We start from the raw sequence: 20,891 nt of genomic DNA on the forward strand, positions 1-20,891 counted from the left end.
GAAAGAGAAAAAAAGCCAAGGACGGAGAGGAAGAAAACTTTGTTAGAGGAGAATGGCGGGTCTAGTTGACCATGGGAGGTGGTGGCTGTGTGCATATTTTGCATTTGTATTTGAGGTACTTCTTTCGTCTTCTTTTTTATGTAGCCCTCGTCGTGAAAGCAGGAATAATGTTGCTGTAGGGTTGCAAGGCGACTGAAGCCCAGGATAAACAGTTTTACTGCCCAACTGCATCGCTGACATTTAGAATCAGAGAGACGTGGCGGAAGGAAAATAGTGCAGATGCGAGGAACAGAAAAGATGGCGAGGAGTGACAGTAATACTTGTATTGTAACACTCAAAACCATCAAAACTACAGCAGACTTTGTCTGTACCTGATCTGAATAGAATTTCTATTCACAGTCTCACTCTGCAGGTGATTAACACCGAAGCCCTGCAGTCTTAACTTAAGAAATGTCAAGAGAATGACACTTCTTACTTCACACAAGATCCTTTTGGTGCACTGATACACTCAGAGGTGGATGACGGATGGCACGCCCATGCTCTCACCCTTGTCATATCATTACTTAATCCCCTCGGTAGCAATTACCTCTGAGGGGAACAAAAGCTGGTGCCAGGCAACTATTACTGACATGGCAGCTCAATGAACAACACAGCCCGTTTTTCTATAAGGCCAATTTGCAGAGCAGCCGCAACGAGACACAGTCTAATGAAGGGAAATGTTTAGATCGGCAGACACAGACCACAGTCACGCAGGCAGGAGCTGAGCATCTCAGCGTAAAGTGCAAGCAAAGTGGGGGGGGGGGGATTTTAGAACAGAGGAGCATTGTTGGTCAATGTGGCAAAGATGCATGAATGTGGAGGAGCAAAGGGGCAGGATGGAGAGGAAAAAAGGAGGAAGAACAATAAAAAGTGTACAGAGGGTGATTAAATACAAAAGAGAGCACCCAGAGTGAGGCCGGAGCATGGCAGTAAGGGCACAAGCTAGACTGTCTGAAAGAGCCATTGTGACAGCAATGGATGCGGTTTCATAATGAGAAGGGACAGGGCAAATAGGAGGGCAAAGCTAAAATGTCAGGGCACAGGGTGCAGGCAATATACAGGGCTGGGATGGCAAATTGTGCACATCGGTGAAGGGGTGAGGGGTCATAGGATGTCTGCACACTCTGCAGGTTGTGTGCTGGAGTCAGCAGTGACTGAGCAGTCATCCACCCCCCACACACAAAAACACACACACACACACACAGTGGCCGGGACATAATCTGTCTCCCGAAACCGCAGGATGCTGTTTAGAAAAAACTCAGCAAATACTGCTGGGAACAGGAAGAGGAAACAGACAGACAGTGAGACAGATAAATCACAGCAGGTAGACATCTTTTTTGGTGTATCACACTCTAATAAATACTAAATTTGCCGGCACAAGGGAGAGGAGAAGATGTGAAATTGAGGAAATTGCTGTGAAAAATGAGGATAGTAATTAAGATAGAAAAATGTTAAAAAGATTGAGACAAAGTGTTTCCTTTAAAACAATTATACACCGCCTTCCTTCCCGAGTGAAAATGAGGCACCCCGGACTTACAGTGAGAACAAATGAGGTGGTGGGGAAGCGGTCGGGTTCGTTTGGGGACGGTGCGGATGTTAATCATTTCCACCACTGGTTTACAAGAACCCAGCGTGCTTTGTCTGCCAACGCTCCCACACCGTTCATTTACACGTACTCATCAACATTCTACTTCTGCTGCATAAAAAAACAACCTCACACACACCGTAGAGAGAAACACTTGCACAACAACATTGCGCACACACACACAAGTATATTTCCCGGTGGAATTACATTCTGTAGGTGCGAAGACATCAGACTGATGCCACGGGGAGGCTCCTATAAAAGCACAGCATGGAGGGGGGAGAAATGCCGATAAATGACAGAATATACGTTAAGCATGTATCAAAGAGTGAGGGAACACAAATGTAAAAGCAGTGACTTATGATAAGGCAGATTTCTCATCCTTCCACAAGAAAAAATAACCTTTAAATGATACTGAAATTGTTCCCTCCCCTCCTTTTCCCCTTGGCCGATTAAGATTCCCAGCCTTTGTTGCTGCTAGAAAAGCAAACAGCCTGAAACTACCTGCAAGATTTTTCTCTCCGGAGTCTCTCTCATGAGCAGAGAGGGGGAGAGAGAAGGCATTCACCTCATTCCTGTTTATCAGCCTGGAGAATCAGTTTTACTCGTTTTGGTTAATTAACTAAGTCGTGTCTCTAGGCCCTGTCTGTGCGCCGCTAGGTGCCAAACTCCATCAAGCCACCCAAGAGTCTGAAGCACTGTACGTAGACCGCCCCTGGTCTCAGGATGATAATTGCAAAAGCAACAGGAGGGAGAGAACGTGCACACGCCGAAACAATTACAAACAAGCAAAGGGGGGAACGTTGCTTTCCCCTTAGCTCATGTTTTCTCCATCCTCACGCCCACTCGCTTAGCTGTCTTCTCAATTCTTCTGTGGTTTATTCTAATTTAATGGTGGTTTTCATTCAAGCTTTTCTCCTTGTCCTTCTGCTGTAATCTTGTAGCCTCTCATCTCAAAAGCTCCACTATATCCCAGGCTTGGCCATGGAGAGCAGCAACAACCTTCCTCCAAACTCCAGCAATCTTTCTCATTTATTCTAGCTTATTCTCCTTCTCCACCTCATGCTGTTCTCTCCGCTGCTCCAAATTCCTCAATTTGCCCTGCTGGGCCTTGGCAAGAGGAGACCACAGTCTTCCTCCAACCAAACTTCGATTGGCCCACTTCAAGCTCTCACTCTAGGGTCCTTTATTTCTTTCCTTTCCTGGCATGTACCAAGATGCATTCTTCCAAAGGCACTTATGCGGCAATGGAAATCATTTTGGAAGTGACCCAGGCTCTTCTCCTTTTTGAGCCCCAGCTGACGCCCACAGAGACAACAGAGTGGACGAGGAGGGGAGAGAAGAGGAGAAACTTGTTGTAGTATGGCCTTTGGACAAACTCCAGGTCAGCTGGATAGTGTAGTAGAAAACTCAACAGAAACTTATACACACACACACACAGACAAATACTGTGCTTTGTTTCTTGTGAAAGCACCACTCTGCTCAGATTGGTACAAAGGTCCCTGTGGAGAGGCACACTGCTTCTCTGGCTGAGCTGGTCTTCTTCCAGTTGAACTCACACACTGTAGTAAGTGAGGGCCATTACCTCTCATTCACTGTCACTGACCTGAGACTCACCTGCTCCACTGACTCTATTGACACAATCTAGATAATTGTTTCTGATAGCCAGGGTCTTCAGTCAGGTCAATAGTGGGAAGACAGAGGTCAGTAATACAAGGACATAAGAGAAAGGACTGGGGATTGGGACGATTCTTATGTTCTTAAGTTTAATTAAGTTGAACCAAATTTGTGCAACGAAAAGCCATAGCTCAAATCCAATGGCGTTCCAGCACTGACAGGAGGTGGAGGAAAAGACATAGCTAATTTCACCGTAGAGAAGGATGGTGGAATTAACGGTGCATCTCTCTCTCTCGCTTTTATTATTACAGTATGTAACTCTCTGATCCTACCGGGACTTGGCCAAAACCCTAAGCATGGCAAATATAAGAGAGTATGGGCATACATTATTAGAAATCAATACTGTGATTATTTACTTCACATGATACTCTTAATTGTATGCTTGATCTAGACGTAACTATGCACTCTTGTTTCTGCTGTAAAGACTAAAAAGTTATATTTTATTATGAACTTAATGACAGCAGATATGTTATTTTCAATTCAAGTCAATTTCTGGTTACCATTTTTAGATCTTATAATTATTTGTTGTTGTGACTTTAATTATTACAAATTAAAGTAGTTTTTTTTTTTTTTACTTGTGCCACTGTCCATACATGTATTGTTTATGTCTCATTGGCTACGTTTCCATTAGTTTCCCATGAGATTTGTCATTGTTTTTGATATGTAGGTGTATAGATACTTTGGGGAGCCTCATTGTGGTCAAGCCTGATCTGATTGTATCAAGGTCTCTCTCACAAAAGGCATCAGCCATCTAAAGCAGAGACTTTATTATTGCCCAGTTAAAACGCCAGTCTGAATTTCACACATCATTACATTTGAGGAAGATTCTGGACCATTTGCTTCGTACTCCTGGAATAACAGATCTTTGAAGCCTAATACTCTAGTTCCAGAACTCATTTAGGCCATGATTAAACTATTGCAACTGTTATCACAAATGTCTTAATATACTCGATTAATTCCTTTGCTTTTCCTTTATTGTAATGTCCATTTTGAGGGCCAAGAGGATGTCTTGCTTTTGAATCTTACACTTGACTCTTGCTCCTAAATGTGTCCCTGCACTATAAATAAAGGTTGACTGAATTAAGCAGATGGGATCTCTGTTCTATATTAAGCCTACAGTACATATCTAATTGAGGGAGGTTGCGGTGGTCTATATTAAGGAGCATGCAGATTAAAAATACACCAAAACACAACAATAGTCAGGCCCAACAATTTCCATTTTGCTATTCTGTGGGGGAGCTAACGGAAGCACACTTTTCTGAAATAACAGGCTATTTTTGTTGTGTTCCAGTTGTAAAATAACAAATAATGTAGTCGGGACAGTGTGATGGCTCTGGGGGTTTGTGTTTTCCTTTCCTCTGAAGTCTGTCTGCATTTTAAACAGTCTCTGCACAACATCTAATTATCACAAAAATGGCTTATACATTAAGCGTTATTACTTTTTTCACCCATTCAGGGACACCACTTAGTGCACTGAGAAGACCAAGACAGTCATTTTCTAATTCTCACATATTTTCTAGTTTTCTTTCCTTAGTCTGACTTTGTAGCGAGCTGTTTTGCACTTTATTGTGATCTCTCTCAAAAAATAAGCACAAAAGCAAACATGTACAGTACTGAATTTTTCCTCCAAAAACCTCTTAAGAAAATTGGATCTACTTGCGTGACACATTTTATTTCGGTACTTCTCTGCAGTACATTCAGTTAGTCGTTCATCTTCATATTTCAGCAGTAAGTCAAGAAAGGTTAATTAAGTGTGTGCTCAAAACCAACATGAAGTTAACTCTGACTCAAAATCTCTCTTTCATAAGCATAGAAACAACACTGCAAAGTGCAGAGACAACACTGATACAACACACCAGCGAGTGCAGGCACAAACACGTCCCTCACATACTAAATCACCATCTAAATAAGATGGAAATCCATTTCTGACAGAGAATGAGATGTCAAAGGTCTGTGCGCAGCCGTCAGAATGATCTAAGACACAAATGACTCAACATGAGTGGGCATTCTGATTTTTCACACTTGTGTGCCAGTAAACACTTTGCCCGGTTGGCTCACGACTGTGGCCCACTCCTTCCAAGTGCATAATCAGTCACATTAATGAGAATAGTAATGTGATGCAGAAGAATTAGTCCAGGTCCTCAGGGTTGACTCTCAGGAGGCCTTGGAAGAGAAACTAGCTGCCTTGGCTGTAGACTCGCTGAGCCTTAAAAATAAGCAACCCTACTCTGAGCTTTCCAGAGCAAGGCTACCGAGACGCCTGACAACAATAACAAAATGTCCTGATGTAAATACACAGACTAAATGGCAATATTCTACCTCTGAAACCTCTGTAACAAAATCAATGGTGCTCCGCTGATAATCATGCTGACGCAAGCTGTCATATAGAGGGGTTATATATAAGCGTTCTGGTACAAACCTACAACACACATAGAGCACGTTTCCATAAGGAGGGAGTTGTGTTTATGAACAAAAACCCAGGCTATTTCTATAACTAGTCTCCCCTGTGTGTCTGTGTCCCCTGGCATTTGGATGAAGGAGAACTAGTTCACCAAAATACATCGCCGGCTCAGGGAGAGTGTTCTGTTTTAAGATGTATCACTACATCCACTTACACAGACACTCCTAAGCCTTAAGTCTATCTAAATATCAACTCCTCAGTGAAAACATCACTGGGTGTTGTAAGGCTGAGCTACCTTCACGGCCTACTGTGTGAATGCAAGCGCTTGTGCCGAAGAGTGTTTATTTATTCAGTTTGGTTGGAACCTCATTCTTCTCTCTGTCTCTCTCTTTCTCTCTCTTTTTCTCCAGGCTCTTCATTAGTTTGTGCATGGATACTAATGAGTAATACCTAAAACTTGCCAGAGGCTCAGCTTTACCCCCTCTTCCCATCCCAGGGTGGCCCATGGTGAGCATCACCTCTTGGCTTCTGTTTTTGGGTTGGCTCGCTGCCTGGTGTAGCCGGTAGTGCTAAGGTGCATTAATGAGCCACTGAGCCATCCCCTTGTGTGTGTGTGTGTGTGTGTGTGTGTGTGTGTGTGTGTGTGTGTGTGTGTGTGAGTGATGAAAGACGAGCCCTCCGGCTGCCACTCCACACTCCCCATTTCCCTCCTCCTGTATCCACTATCCAGGAATCTATTCATTTCAATCAGGTGAGTATCCCAGCAAGAGTGCTTGATTGCTGACAGAGAGGAACCCTCCACACACACACACACACACACACACACACACACACACACACACACACACGCACGCGTGTTCCACTCATTTCCCTATCTGTTCTGTTTCACACTTTTACATTTGTAATCCTCGCTCATTTGTAATTTTGCTGCTGCATGTTAGCCTCAAGAGAGAGAAACTAATTTCAGGAGTGAAAAGGGATTATCAGATGCAAACGAAATCGCCCCCACCTCCAGACAAAGATATTGATGTAGACTTTTCAGGGGAACAAAAAGAGTCTCAAAGCCTGCTTCAGCCTGGATGGCAACTCTCAAGGAAGAAGCAAGTCAACTGCCACACTGGCAATTACATCTTATCAGCAGCGGGGAACCAACTTGACAATGGCAGAAGAAATGCTGAGCTGATGGCCCGTAAAACACAAGGAGAAGTGACTGCGGAGAGCGTAATCAGCTTCCCCACTTTCCTTTTTGTGAATTTTGTGAAAGTGACAAATATATAAATAGGAAGTGAGGTGGTCGTGGACTAGGTTTTTTAGGTATCTGTTTGTTTGTGTGCGTGTCTGTGCATTTGTGTGCGTGTGTGTCATTCCACATAAAGAGCGCGAAGCATGCTGCCTGTTACAACCGAGGAGTGTTATTATATTAATGAAGGCTCCTCGCAGCGGCTTGGTCTTTTCTTCTGTGGACTGACTCAGACCTGCCAGACAAATAATCCCCATCACATTTTCTCTGGCCTCATTGTATTAATGCCAGAAGACACTGTTATATTAACATAGCCACCTAGCCTCACACACAAGCAGAGGCACACATGCATACACACACACACACACACACACACACACACACACACACACACACACGCACACACACACACTTTGACACACATAAACCCAGCTTGCTTGACTACTAAACAAGCAGAGGAAACCATGGAGACACACGCAGAAGACAAAGAGATAGAAGATGAAGATGTTTGGAGCCAGCTGGTTTAAGCCTGCAAGACAGCAAATTAACCATGTGATTAAGATTTGAAAAGCAGCAAAGGAAATGAACATAATGCATCCAATTAACAGAAGAGACAGCAATAAATACTGAGCTTCCAGCAGTCACTACCTCTGCCTTAAAAATAGCTCCAGAGATCGACGATTTTATTGTCATGAATTCACCACTTTAGCATCATTTATCCTGTATAGTTACGATCCATCCATATAGCTGCGCTCGTCGACCTCACCTTTAATGTCAGAGCCTGGGAAAACAGAGATGAGAGGCAGTAAGAAAGGTTGACGAAGAGAGAGACAGAGTAATTGGTTCAGATGTCTTTAGAGCCTTATCTTATGAAAGGGAACAGAAATCTGAACTAGGCAGCAAACAGCCCCTGAGCTTTTCCCTCCATTATAGCGTGATCCTGGAGCTGTCCTCCTATTACGGCCTTAGCCCCGCAGAGCTTCAAAGCTACTTTGTTGTGGCCGTTAATGGTGCTGATGACAGCAGAGAGGATCTCTATGCCAGGTGAAGCAGCCAAAAAACAGAGAAAAAGAGAGTGAAAAAATAAAATAAAATAAAATAATAATAAAGACTGCCCACCAGAGAGGCGCGGTGCTGTCCGGCAGGCAGGCGATTACAACTAAAAAAAACTCACTCAAGAATAACTGCCATCTTAAACATTTGGCAGGAACAGTGCTCACTAGTGTTTCTGTAACTGAGCACTCAGTTCACCCCCTCAGGGTAGCACAATTAAAAAACACACTCACTGAGAGTCATCAATAACGCAAAAATTGAGGAGAAAAAAATTGCTCCATTATGAGTTAGGAGCATGCTGGGAAGGCAGGAGGCATATCTGGAAGCTCAATGATTGGCTGCATGTTTCTATGATGATTTGGGTTATTTTGGCCAACTGCTCTGTTTACTTGCTATTACAGCAACAACATGGCTTTTATTGCTATTCTTTTCCAGCATGTATGCAAGTGGAAAACCTCAGTCAATGCTTTTCACAGCACCCTTAATGTTTCATGGTACATGACATATCTCAGGCCTGCTGCAAGAGCTGGCTCTCAAGCATTTTCTTGTCTTGTTTATTACTTCAGTTTAGACTGTAGGATCGAGTTTCTGTGCTGCTGCCGCTGCTGCAGAGAGCCGGGGGAAAGCGTGGCTGGTTTTGAAATGAAACAGACAGAACAAGCAAGGCTATTTATAAGAAGCAAGCGGATAATTGTTGAAAAGGTTAGAGCAGCCACAGCAGGTAACAAGTGAGCTGCGTGTTGATGCTCACAACAGGATGTCGAGGCAGTGCAGTGATGATGTCGCCAGGTAAGGACAGCAGTTGCCACGAGAGTCAAATCAGGTTACTGATGAGGAGTCAAAATTAGTACACTGTGAGCCCAGAAACAAGCAAAATAGCACCAACACTTTAACATTTTGGCATGATTAAAAGGCTAAAATGCAGACATTTTAATCCCACGAGGTGCCACTGCTCCTCACACTATATTTAGAAAAGCAGCCAATAAACAAATACAGCAAAAAACGCATAATAACAGCAACAAACACAATGTTTCTGTTTACTACGTAGCGGACAAACCGTACAGTAACATCCTATAATTGGGATAAAACAACTGAGCGCTCAAATGTCAAGGAGGAGGATTAGAGACATGTTTGAAGTTTTGTCACATCAAACACACACCAGTATAAACTGGAAAAGAGAAACTTTTTAAATAGTTCTTGTGTTTATTTAGACTGTCTATACACACAGAACTTCCCACACTGGCAGAGACACACTCACATCCTCAGACAAAGATGCAGGATGCACCTACATCAGTGTTGGGAAAGGAATACAGCAAATATGAGCAAGAAATGGAGCAACAGAGGAGCGTTGTGGTGTTTATGTTTAAAATAATGTCAGTTAAATGGACATATCCGTGGCATGAACACACATTCCACCAGTAGGGGAGGTGATTATTTTTGATTATTTATGTCTTCATTCACTCACTCACATACTTGCCCATATTTGTGCTTGATTCACTCAAACATTCATTCCTTCCCTCATATGCCCTCCTCCTTGTCCCCAACGTCCCCTCAGCCTGCCTTGCTCAGCAACCAGAGAAACTAAGCTACTCAAGCTCAGAGGCCCAAAGGACCATGTTTCATTTGATGACAGAGGCTGATAAATGTCTGACAGACTGCCAAACCCCGGGATGTGCTACATGAGTCAAGCACAAACACTCCTCCGTCGTGCAGATATGCGTTTGCACACGTATCCATCATCGCCACGTGGGAGGTGTGTGGCGTCTGTGTGGCCGCGTTTGTGTGTGGCACTCTGGTCCGAGCAAGAAAAGCCTTAAAAGTGTCCATCTCAGTGGCGCCATGGGATGATAGAGGTGGCCAAGCTGAGGCTCCGGGGTTGGGATGATGAGGTAGGAGGATGTGGGATAATTCTCATGTTTAGAGCAAATCAAGCCGCTAAGAATGGGACCCTGAATATACACTAAAGGATCAACTGACTGGATATCACATCAACACGCACAAAAACACCCTTTCCTGTCTTTTGCCTTCTCCTTCCCACAGAAACGAACATGTGAGTGAACAAGCGAATGAAAGCAAAGGGTGAAGCCTGGCCTGAGCTCTGAATGTCACAGTCAGTCATTGCAGCCTCCCTCTTAGTGATGCAGACAGAGAGCCATTCTGATTGCCCCACCAGTCAAGCCAAGGGGTGAAAAACATTTACATGCAAATACGAATGACCCACTAGCTACAGTGAGCACGCTAGCTATGGTATTCTGAATGCACAGCAACCACAGAAAATCCAGCACAGAGGACTTGCCAATCAACAGCTCTATTGTAACAGCACCCAGGCTTTAGAAGTAGCGGTTATGTGTGTAGGATATCAATTATATTTTGCTTTTGTGGCTTATTGGTTTGTAGCTACCATTGTTGCCACTCCTTGTATGAAGAGAAATTAATGTTAATGAATTCAGACCAGGAACATAATGTACTGTATTAACAGATTTGCTGTGAGGAAGCTTAAAAATCCTTTCTATCATTTCCACATAACTCCTCAGTATACAGACCATCCTCACAGAATCCACTCATCTCTGACAGCAGTGCTAATACCATGTAATCAACCATCCACTCTCAATTTGAACAATTATAATCCATAACCCATCAGAACAAAAACGGCTCTCTGTCATATTGAAGTGGTTAGTATCAGGGGACAGATTGCTGGTGGACTGGCTGGGTCTCCGGGGGTCTTGGACAAGGGGAGACCCTGGCTCTCTTCCTGGCTGTCACCCACGGCTGGGATACTTGGATCTGGAACCCGCCTGCTGTCACCAGACCTGTTGCCTCCAGATGGGTCCTGGGTCTGGTTCTGTGATTCCCGCCCTCGAAGAACACACTCTGTCCTCCTCCTCCTACACTCCTTATTTCATCTCTTCACCTTCTTATCACATCAAACTTCACCTTCCCTTCATCTCTTCTCCACTCATTAACAAAGCCCAAATCACCATTCTTTTATTCTTTAACCTTGACATTCAGCTTTTAGCTCTGTGCGACACTTTCATCTCATCTCTCAGTCATTGGCTCCAGTTTCTTGGCTAAAATCCCCTCTGAGTGTGTATGTGAGTGCATGCACACATGCTTAGGAGATGAGCAGACGCACCGCACAGCAAGACCCCTTTGATTCGGCACAGCAGAGACCCACAGCGAGGCTGTACATTAATTGGTGCTTCTGAGCCGTTAATTTAGGCGAGTACGTTCAAGGACCCACTTTCCCTCCACTTTCCAACAGCAACAGAGGCTGAACAAGCATCCTCTCAAGACTCTTCCACTATTTTCCACTCTCTCCTTCTATCTGCTCGTGGCCTTCTCTCTGCTCAATGCCTCTCTACTTTCCCCATTACCTTACAGTTCAGCTTCACCCGTCAACCATCGACACGCCGCTGCCCCTTCTTGCCTCTCCCGCTCTTTGCCCTCTCTTCACTCCACCATCAGCGAGCGAAGAGAGACAGCAGGTCACAGTCTCTGCGCCGTCCCTCCACTTCGCCAACTGCCCCCGCGCCCAGTGCCAGCAAGCCAGAGTTTTCTTTTTGTTTTTTCAGCATGACTGACTCCCCCAGGTCACTGAACGCGTTAAGCTGTTAATTACCTCAAAGCACAAAACAAGTGGTAGCTTGGCAGCAAAAATTAACAAACATTTACTCTTTTTTTTTTTATAGAGTACAGTCACAAACTTAAAACCAGAACACCAGTGAGACAAGCAGAGACCACAGCAACAATAGTCGAAGCTGCAGCCACAGTAGTAAACAACTCTGTCCACAGCAGTGACAGACAATGGCGATGAGAACATTCTCATTTTATTTTTGCTGCTTCTCTGCGACCATAAAACTACAGGATAGAACCATTTGGGCTGGAAGTTCCCCTAAGAAATGAATCAGCTCTAAAACAGCAGCAGGATAATACCAGTCTGGCCCACAGGGCATGGTTTCTTCAGATTCATGCTGTGCTGATGCGGGAAATGATTCAGGATGTGTGTGACCAGCATCCTCTCCGCAATGTCTCCCACCATACAGTAGTTAAACTCTGCCTTATTAGTTATCTGCTTAGTGATCATAGCAACCTGACAAGGGTAATGAAACCGAGGAGGTGTACAAAGTGTGTCTGGGAGTGCTATAATAGAAGTAAGTGTTGCTATTTATATCATGTCAGAGAAGAAAAATAATATAATTGCAGTATGGCTGCTGGCGCTGAATATGCTGCTTCAGGCTTTGGGCTTGTGGTAGCTTGTTACTTAGCTATGAGTGTGTGTCTGGGAATATGCAAGTGTGCGACTCAATGTGCCAGTGTGTATTCATGTATTCCGGGTGGTATATGGGACCAGCCTGTCCCTCTCCCTTCCTGACCCCTCATTAGTCTCTTCTCTTGTTAACAAACTGGGGCTCTGCTGACACCGAGACTTCATAAGAGTGTGAGAGACAGAGAGACGACGAAGTGTGTGTGTGTGTGTGTGTGTGTGTGTGTGTGTGTTTGTGTGTGTGTGTGTGTGTGAGAGAGAGAGAGAAAGTGAGTGAGAGTTATGTGAACGCGGATTAATGACAAGCAAACAGGCCGTGAAAAACATTCAGCTCACACACACACAGTTTATTTGTGTCCAGGAAGCAAGACTTGGTGTCCTTCTCAGTCATGTCTGTCTCCCACATTATCACTCATGGTCCGCTGCCAGCAGGATGGAGTTTATACTCATGGAAATGTCTCTTTTTAACTGCTGCAGAGAATGGAAGAATCCCCTGCGTCTACCTTATTCAAATATAGGAAAAGACACATACACGCAAGAACACACTCCCCCTGTGGAGGTACAATAAGCCTACATGGAATGCCAGTTTTACCAACGGGAAGCATCTTTATTCAACAGCCACTTGGCCTTTGGTGATAGCAGCTGCATTCTTTGTTCCTGTCATACTGCGCCACCTCAGGCTTACACAACATGATATCGCTCCGACTTCTCCAAGACATTCTGTCACAGTTAAAGGGCATAGACAAAAAATATTGAAATCATAGACTTTACAAACTCCGAGGAATGACTAGCCCGTGGCTGCCGATGAGCGCTACCACCAAGAGAGAGAATTTTTTTTAAGAAAAATGAAAGAGCGCTTATTATTGACTATATCGGGCTTCCTTCTTTGAACTCCCTCATCTATTCTGGCTGCCTTGGCATTGCACTGGATGTGTAAAAGCCATGAAGCAGACAGAGAGATGAGAGTGAAAGGAAGACAGGACTGGAAAAACAAGTGATTAAAAGATAAAAGGGAGAGAGCAGATGATGAGGGAGCAGCGGTGTGTGATTAAATGGCGGAGGTGGTCCCGTTGGGCTATAGCCCTTATTGCATTTTAATGGGGGGCTGGATGATCCTTGACCCTTTGTGAGGCTGCGGTAGCACCTTAGTGCAGCTCAAACTGCGAGGCCTGACGAACCCGCCCCCCGGAGGGCATCTGGGCCATGAGAATGAGGTGTGTGTTGTGTGTGTGTGAGGGCTTGCAGGGTCACCGGCAAACGTGTTTATCCTGCTGCTATGGCAACCCCAGCACTAGCCTTGGGCAAATAACAACAAGAAAAGCTGTACGTGTGTGTGTATGTGAACACGAGAGAAAGACGATGTGAAGAGAGGGCGAGAAAAAGGCGAGGTGTGTGATTTAATATAACGCTTAAATTCATACATTTCAAAGAGCTGTCCCAACATCCCCCCTCCCCTCCCTCTCTTCCCCCAGTGTGGCAGGCCTGCCCCTCAATCATCAGGCCCTCCTTTTCACCTTCTCTTTCTCCCAGCTCCACATGCTAAGTGGGAACATTGTTACGGTCAATTTGTCCCATTCAGGGTCCCAGTGGGCAGTGTCCCTGCCCTGACAGCCTGCAGACAGAGACCACACTGCCTGAGAGGCCTTGACATCAAGGTCCAGAGGAGACAGAGAGGGGGAGGAGGGAAGAAAGTGAAGGAGAGTAAGGGAGGGGGGGTGTGAAACAGGAGAAGAGAGGTAATGAGGGGGAGCAAGCGGTGTGGAGGCAGAATGTGCGGAGGAAAACAAGCAGGAGGGATTGCTGAGGAGAAAGAATGACAAAAAAAAAGAAAAAGAGGCTGGGGTGCCAGGTTTAACACAAGGCCCCAGACTCGGCAGCTCAATAGTATTTCCTACCAGTCTGTAAGTCTCGGGCCAGAATGATGTAGATGACGACAGCTCTGCACCCACAGAGGACACTTCTAATACAACTGCCTTAGTTTGGCCTAAACCCAGAGAAATACAAGACAGACTGGACAGGCTCAGGAGAGGCTAAAGGAAACACAGGTGTTCATGCACATATATTTGGTCTAATATTGAAATGTAATTAGAATCAAATGCTTACCCTTAGGACTAATGCCAATGAGAAACTTCAGCCAAAAGGGACATTAAAAGGGTTTATTCACTCCTGCGCTTACCTCTAGAAGTATGCACAGTTTTTATTGGAAATACTGTTTGATGAAAACTGTTGACAGCGTGTTGGTTATTAACAGTAATAGGGGCACTTTTTTTTCTTAAAAGACATGCTACATTTAAATCTTGAAAAGACATTTTTATGGCTATGAGTACCAGACATAAAATTTCATTCATCTCCACTGTATTGGGGTGGACGGAGATATCACATAGACTCCTTAAATCAGATCTTCATGATTACATATTGTACCACTAGATACAGTAAGTGAAAGTATGGTTTTCGAAACTGACCTTTTAACTTAAGTCTCATACAAAGCAGCAAGTAAAACAACACTGACTGCAAAGTGGACTTTAAGGGCTACTCGAGCAGTTGTATAGCAACTTAATAAAGTTGGAGAGACAGAGTAAGATAAAATCACAGCAGCGGAGGCCAAGATGTCCTGACTTTTAGTCCACAGTAAACTCCAAAAATGCTGTATCCTACTTTTCACATAATGCAACTCAATATCGTCTTTCCTTAGATACCCCCTGCCTCTTAAATGACCCCCTCTTTTCCACACCCTCAGATTCCATCACAGGCTTTCTACTACAAAATAACCTTAATGTGCTAAATTGGTGGTGTGTCCCTTTAAGTGTTGGTACCGGAGAAAAGAGAAAGTAAAGAGAAGGGTTAATAAAGGTATTTCTGAGGAGAAAACCCTGGCTTTAATGTTGAATCCAGGTTTCTACATATGTTCTGCAATCAGATTCTGTGACAGAAAAAAAGCCCATTAATGAGGTAAAACAGTATATCCTCACTTTGGCCGGAACTTGTCTGGCAAATTAAGCTTTGCCTGACCAATCTATGATTTTAATGTCTACGCTGGAGCTGCCCCGGGCCCCCACAGGTGACGTAACCCCCAGCAGGGTGTAGCGGGTTGGTGGGGGGAGAGGGATTAAGTCATTGTGTAAAGACACCTGTTATTTTAGCACATAGGCGCAACACTTGCTCCGAGGCAAGGGGTGCAGAGCGGCTGTTGGCGTCAGAAACGAGGCACAAACAGGGCGCCCATTCAACCAATGCTGGACAGTGCTGAATCACACTTGTATAGGGCACAGACAGACTGACTCACACACATGCGCGCAGACACACACACACACACACACACACACACACACACACACACACACACACACACACACACACACACACACACACACACACACAAAGTCCATACAAGACAGGAAGGCAAACAGACACAATGTGATCAACAATGTCCCTTATGTTTCTCTCTGATAGACATGGGCAAACTCTCACTCCGTCTTTCTCTCTCTTCTTAATGACCCACACACTGACACAATAACACGCACACACAAACAATTCTTCAGACTAATTGGTGATGTAGACTGCGCAGTAAAGACAGCAGGGATCTGTCAAGGGCATGTGTGTACATTGGGATGTTGCAGATCTCCCCAAATTAACTAACTTTATAATAAATCACTGGGCACTGCTAGCCAAGGATTAGCCATGCTCCAGTGAGCAGTTTGTTAAGCTGTGAGGAGAAGCACTGGGGATGAAAAAAACATGGCCAAAAACTGACATCAGCACTGGGACCTTCGAATGGTACAAACCCCCTGCCTGGTTTCCTAGGCACACATTCAGCCTTGTTATCGGAGTTCTCCATTGACATAAAATCCTGCTCCTATATTAGGCTTTGACTTGGAACTATTGCTTTTTTTCCTGTTGGGATTTCTCCACTAATCACTTTTAGTGTTCAGGACTTCAGCTCTAACATCAGGTACACTGTTCCTTCGATTTCTTTCCTTATGTTTGCCTTACATGTCTGTGCAATCTTGCCCCCTACTGAGTCATTTCTTTTGGCAGGAGTATTGCTTCCTACAGTCTGGTTATTTATATACTGACTGAGAAAACATTTATCCCCCCTCCCTTGCCTGCAAAATGAAATTAAACTCTTTTAAAGGAAGTTTATTATAAAATCATTCAATATCATCAAAACAGAAGTAGGTTTATGAAGCTATTACAAAGCTAAACCTTGACAAAAAAGGCTGATAACTCTTTAGTGCTCACAGTAAATGGACTGCACTTACATGGCGCCTTTCTAGTCTTTCTATCACTCAAAGCTTTACATTATGTCACATTCACCCATTCATACACTGACGGCAGAGGCTGCCACGCAATGCGTTAACTGCTCATCAGAAAAAAACAAATCCCATTCACACACCGATGGCAGAGCATTGTGAGCAGTTTAAGATTCGGTATCTTGCCCAAGGACACTTCGACATGCAGTGGGAGGAGCCGGGGATCAAATCACCAACCTTCTGATGTGCTAGCGCTCTCACTCCTGAGCCACAGCTGCCTCACAACTGTAAAATGAACAGTATATGCATCACATACTGTAAGGTCTATCTCTTGATCATTTTATTTTGAGTAGATGTTATCTCAAAACTTTCCAACAATGACTTGAAACACCAGCAAATGCCGATATTCTTCTATTCTCAACTCCCACAAAGTGTTTTGTCCTTGACTTCTAAGCAAATGAAAATTAGATCCGGTTCAATGAGAAGATCTGAGATGCTATCAGACAGGTATTTCCTCTGTTGTCTATTAATTCGTTCCCTCTGATAGCATTTCTCTTGTAATTACAGCTGGCGCAATGGGCCTACAACAGGATGTCAGCACATGAGAGAAAAGGGGGCACCACTCCTCCTCTGTCACCCAAAAGAAGCTGCAACACTCAGATGATTAGACAATATTTAGTTTATAATCATCTTGCCTTTCGTATTTCATCTTAACTTCTTCCCATTTACCACCTACTGTATCTCCCTTGTTTGCACTGCTGTTACTGTAAAAGAAAAAAGAGGTCTGAAACCTAGTCTGGTGCAGTACATCATTCCCTGATGTAGCATCTGAGCAGCAGGGAGGAAGGATCTATGTGTAACCTGCAGCAGCACCCCTGAGCCCCCGGCTGTCAGAGTGGGTGACAGCCCAGAGGAAGAGGAATTAAAGAGGCTCTTGTCCTCCAAGGCTGATTGACACAGTCAGAGCGACAGAAAGGTTAGTGGAGGTGCCGGTATTCCCTTTGCTGAGTCTACCCTTGCACTGGACAAGAATGACTGTCTCACTTTCTTTAGATGTGTCTTTCTCTCTCTCTTCTATCCCCTCACACACACACACAGTAGGGCTCATTATAGGAATGCTCTGACCCTTAGGGACTTCACTTACTTCTCTGTCTCTCTTTCCAGTCCACAAACCTCGGCGTTGGACAAAAGGCAGCTGAAAGGCAATTTGAATTTGAAACAGGGGCCACAACAAAAAAACATGTAGCTCCCAAAACGGTGAAACTTAAGGAGACTTGGAGCCAGCTATCGAGGTTGAGCTGTCCTTGCACAAAAAGCTAAAAATGTGATCCCGACACTATCCAGCCAACTAGCTGAATGTACTGTAAAGATAGCATCTACTGCAGAGGGAGAGGGAGGGATGGCAGAGCCTGAAGGAGGGAGTAGTGGACACCAGGGGCCCAGCGGGTAGGACTGTAAAACATACACAACTGCCAGCAGATAACATACAATCACACACCATACAAACAACAAGCACTCACAAACAGCGAGAAAGACACAGAGAGAAGGGCACCTTTTAATCAATCCCCTGGAGAAGACACATGCAGTCTCTGTTCCCACAGTTCTGCAACTCACTGGATTTGAAAATTAGGTTTTCTAGTTATGATTTAAATCAACCGTAATGTCAAAAAGGGGAGAAATTCTTCTTGACACAGCAAAGGAAAGTCCCAGATTTTTCAGATGAAACAGTTCCAAGAGGAAAACCTGTTTAATTAAGGTGGGTGACACTGTGACAGTACCAAAGCTGTAAAGTAACAAATGATCATGGTCCGTACATGAACTGTCAGCCATTTTCAATCACACGATCGGAGTCGTGTCAATATCCAATCAATAGATGGATGGTGAAGTGCCTCTTCGGGCTCCACAAAGCTGCTTGTTTTCTGCGTGGCTGCGAGCTACGCAGTATGAAATTGAGAATTATACAATGAAACCTACTGTAAAACCAAGATGCCAAAGATTACAGATCAGCTATTGTGTATCGATTTAGTTCGCTGAACCAATTCCCCCACAATTAAATTCCTTCATGTTGTCAGAGGCAATGCAATTTATCCAAAGCATCAAGGCGCGACAGAGCCTGTGCCCCCGGAGCGCACCAACACCACCACCCACCACCCACCAGAGACCTCCACACCGGACAGTTCGGGTCACTTACCTCTGGTTATCGGAGGGGAAAGGTGCCGCCGAGGCAACGACAGTATGAGTCGATTGTGAGTCCCGCTGGATACAAAAAAAAATCCGAGAGTGAGATCAGAGGAGAGAGGAGGCTCGTTAGTGCGTTTCCCAGATCCTGTATAGGGCTTTGTAAACTACTCCTCCCTGTCGCACCTGTCTCTGGCAAAAACTGATTCCGTACGCCGGCCTGACATCCCTAAGACAACTGTCTCAGGGGTTGTGTGTCCGTGCCCCCCTGCTAGTTTCAACACAGACACACACAAACGGCACCACCTGTCCCCGGTGCAAAACAGCCCACAAAGAGCTTCTATGTCGCGCAACGACACATGGCATTCCCCGTTAGTCTCTGCAGCAATACTCCCTCACACAGACAGCCGTCCGAGATCCCCAAGTAATCTGGAAACGCTGGAAGCAGTGAATGATGAAAAGGAGAACGCAATAACAACCCATCCGGCACACCACCGGCACAAAACCAACTGCAACGTTTGGAAATTACATCTGCCGCTCGTTGCTCGCCCAGTTGTGTTATCAATCTTCCGTCCCCACAATAGTTGGTCTATTTCGCCGCTGCGCACGACTGCTGCTCTGTCATTGCTGCGTCTTTTCCACCCCGGGTTTAACTGAAAGAAAAGACTGTCCTTCTGCCTGTGTGTGTGCGCCCCGCTTCCACGCAGAGTCAGACTCGGGATCCGGCGCAAAGTACCATTCATCGGTTTATTAGAAACAGTTCCTGTTCCCTGAGCTCCACTCGGGAGCTTTTTGGTAAGGTGGGAGGACCACGGCGTTTGTCTTCTAGCGGTTGTGTGAGCTACAGCATCTCCAGCACTGCTCCCCGCTGTCATCCACAAGAGACTCCTAAAGCCCTGTTAGTGCCAAAACCTGAAGCAGAATAGCGCAGCGACTGGAATGGAATTGATTAATGACTAATTGGGTTTAATTCTAGAGCCGTCAAATCCCTAAAAAAAAACACCTCATGAACATCAAAGTCAAGCTCATTGCGGCAAACACTTGCGCACTGTGTGTCAACTAAATGTCACGGTGGCAAAATGAGAAGCTGAGAAGACGGCTGAGGCACCGGGGGCGCACACCAGAGAGAGAGCACTGTTCTTGGGTTAACTTTATTCCAAGAAGCTTAAAATACAAACAGTACACGGTTTAGAAAAAAGGTCTGAGCTCGTACACTTGCGGTGCTGACGTTCAAATCAAATCACAAGGCAGATTCAAAGGAGTTTCTCGATAAAAGTGAGCATTTATTGCTGTGGAAATGTGGTAAGTACCTGAGAGAGAGAGAGAGAGTCGCTAGGAGGGCAGACAGTGACCTCCGAGCGAGGTGATGATAAATCATGATCAAAGACAAGCAACTGTCTTATCAAGATGCAGAATATTTCATTTTATTTATGTGTGTTACATTTTGTTGCGGTTCACTTAAAAACATATGAGCAAATTTAAGTATTTTTAAAGCAGCTTTAGAGTGAACAGTCACAATAAATATTAATAGGAAATAGGACAACCACTCAGTGGAGCAATTTGTCCATTTGCATCTACTTTTGTTATTTGATGTCATAGATTCAGCATAAATATTTTACAGGACACTTTAGTTAGAACAATTCGTTTTAATTACAGTCCCTGAAAGTCCAATTTACTGAACTCAATGAACTTGAAAACTGTTTCCATCCCTTTAAGTTTAAGGTCTTTCTGCATCGTCTCATTGAGCCTAAATTAACACAACAGAGGAATAATTTAGTCTAATTAAATCTCAATAAGCCTCCAGCCAAATGTAATAGTTGCTTTATTTCACTTTGGGGTTTGAAATCGGTGTTAAATCAGCTGCGTTTTTAGTGACACTCTACATCCTCATGCTGACCTTAAACAGGAATTTCAAAGGCTTGTGAAGGACTTAATGTCAAAATTACTACATGGAAAAGTATTTACAGCACTGTCAATGGATAAAGCCGGTGTTGTGTTATATGTGTAAAGGAGTTAACACCTAGTGGACCTCTCCATGAAACTGCTGGGAGCCAATGTCACTTTTAAGCTTTGATTCATGCATAATTAATTCGCAGAAATAATGACTTCTATAGGCTTGAGGGCTCATGCGTGTTGCTTACCAACTTAATAAATCTACTCGCAGCCATCTGACAGCCTTTCTGATACAATCTGCTAGTGCTGCCAAA

At 44.4% G+C, this 20,891-nt stretch overlaps 1 protein-coding gene across 3 annotated transcripts in view; it reads right to left on the reverse strand.

The window, feature by feature from the left end:
* sema6bb (sema domain, transmembrane domain (TM), and cytoplasmic domain, (semaphorin) 6Bb) overlaps window positions 1-19,732 on the reverse strand; it is a 123,454-nt gene extending 103,722 nt beyond the window's left edge. Inside the window, exon 1 of one of the 3 annotated variants that reach the window (XM_051378025.1) lies at window positions 18,698-19,732. Coding sequence is in view for 1 of the 3 variants with exons in the window: in XM_051378023.1 (XP_051233983.1) it covers window positions 17,651-17,748 (98 nt within the window). In the remaining 2 variants the exon portion in view is untranslated. Of the gene's footprint in view, window positions 1-17,650; window positions 17,778-18,697 lie in introns of those variants that run through there. The other 2 variants (XM_051378024.1, XM_051378023.1) reach the window with 2 other exon arrangements.
* Window positions 19,733-20,891: the final 1,159 nt, after the last annotated feature.

Source organism: Dicentrarchus labrax, unplaced genomic scaffold (genome assembly GCF_905237075.1).
Source record: "Dicentrarchus labrax unplaced genomic scaffold, dlabrax2021, whole genome shotgun sequence".
Lineage (NCBI taxonomy): Eukaryota > Metazoa > Chordata > Actinopteri > Moronidae > Dicentrarchus > Dicentrarchus labrax.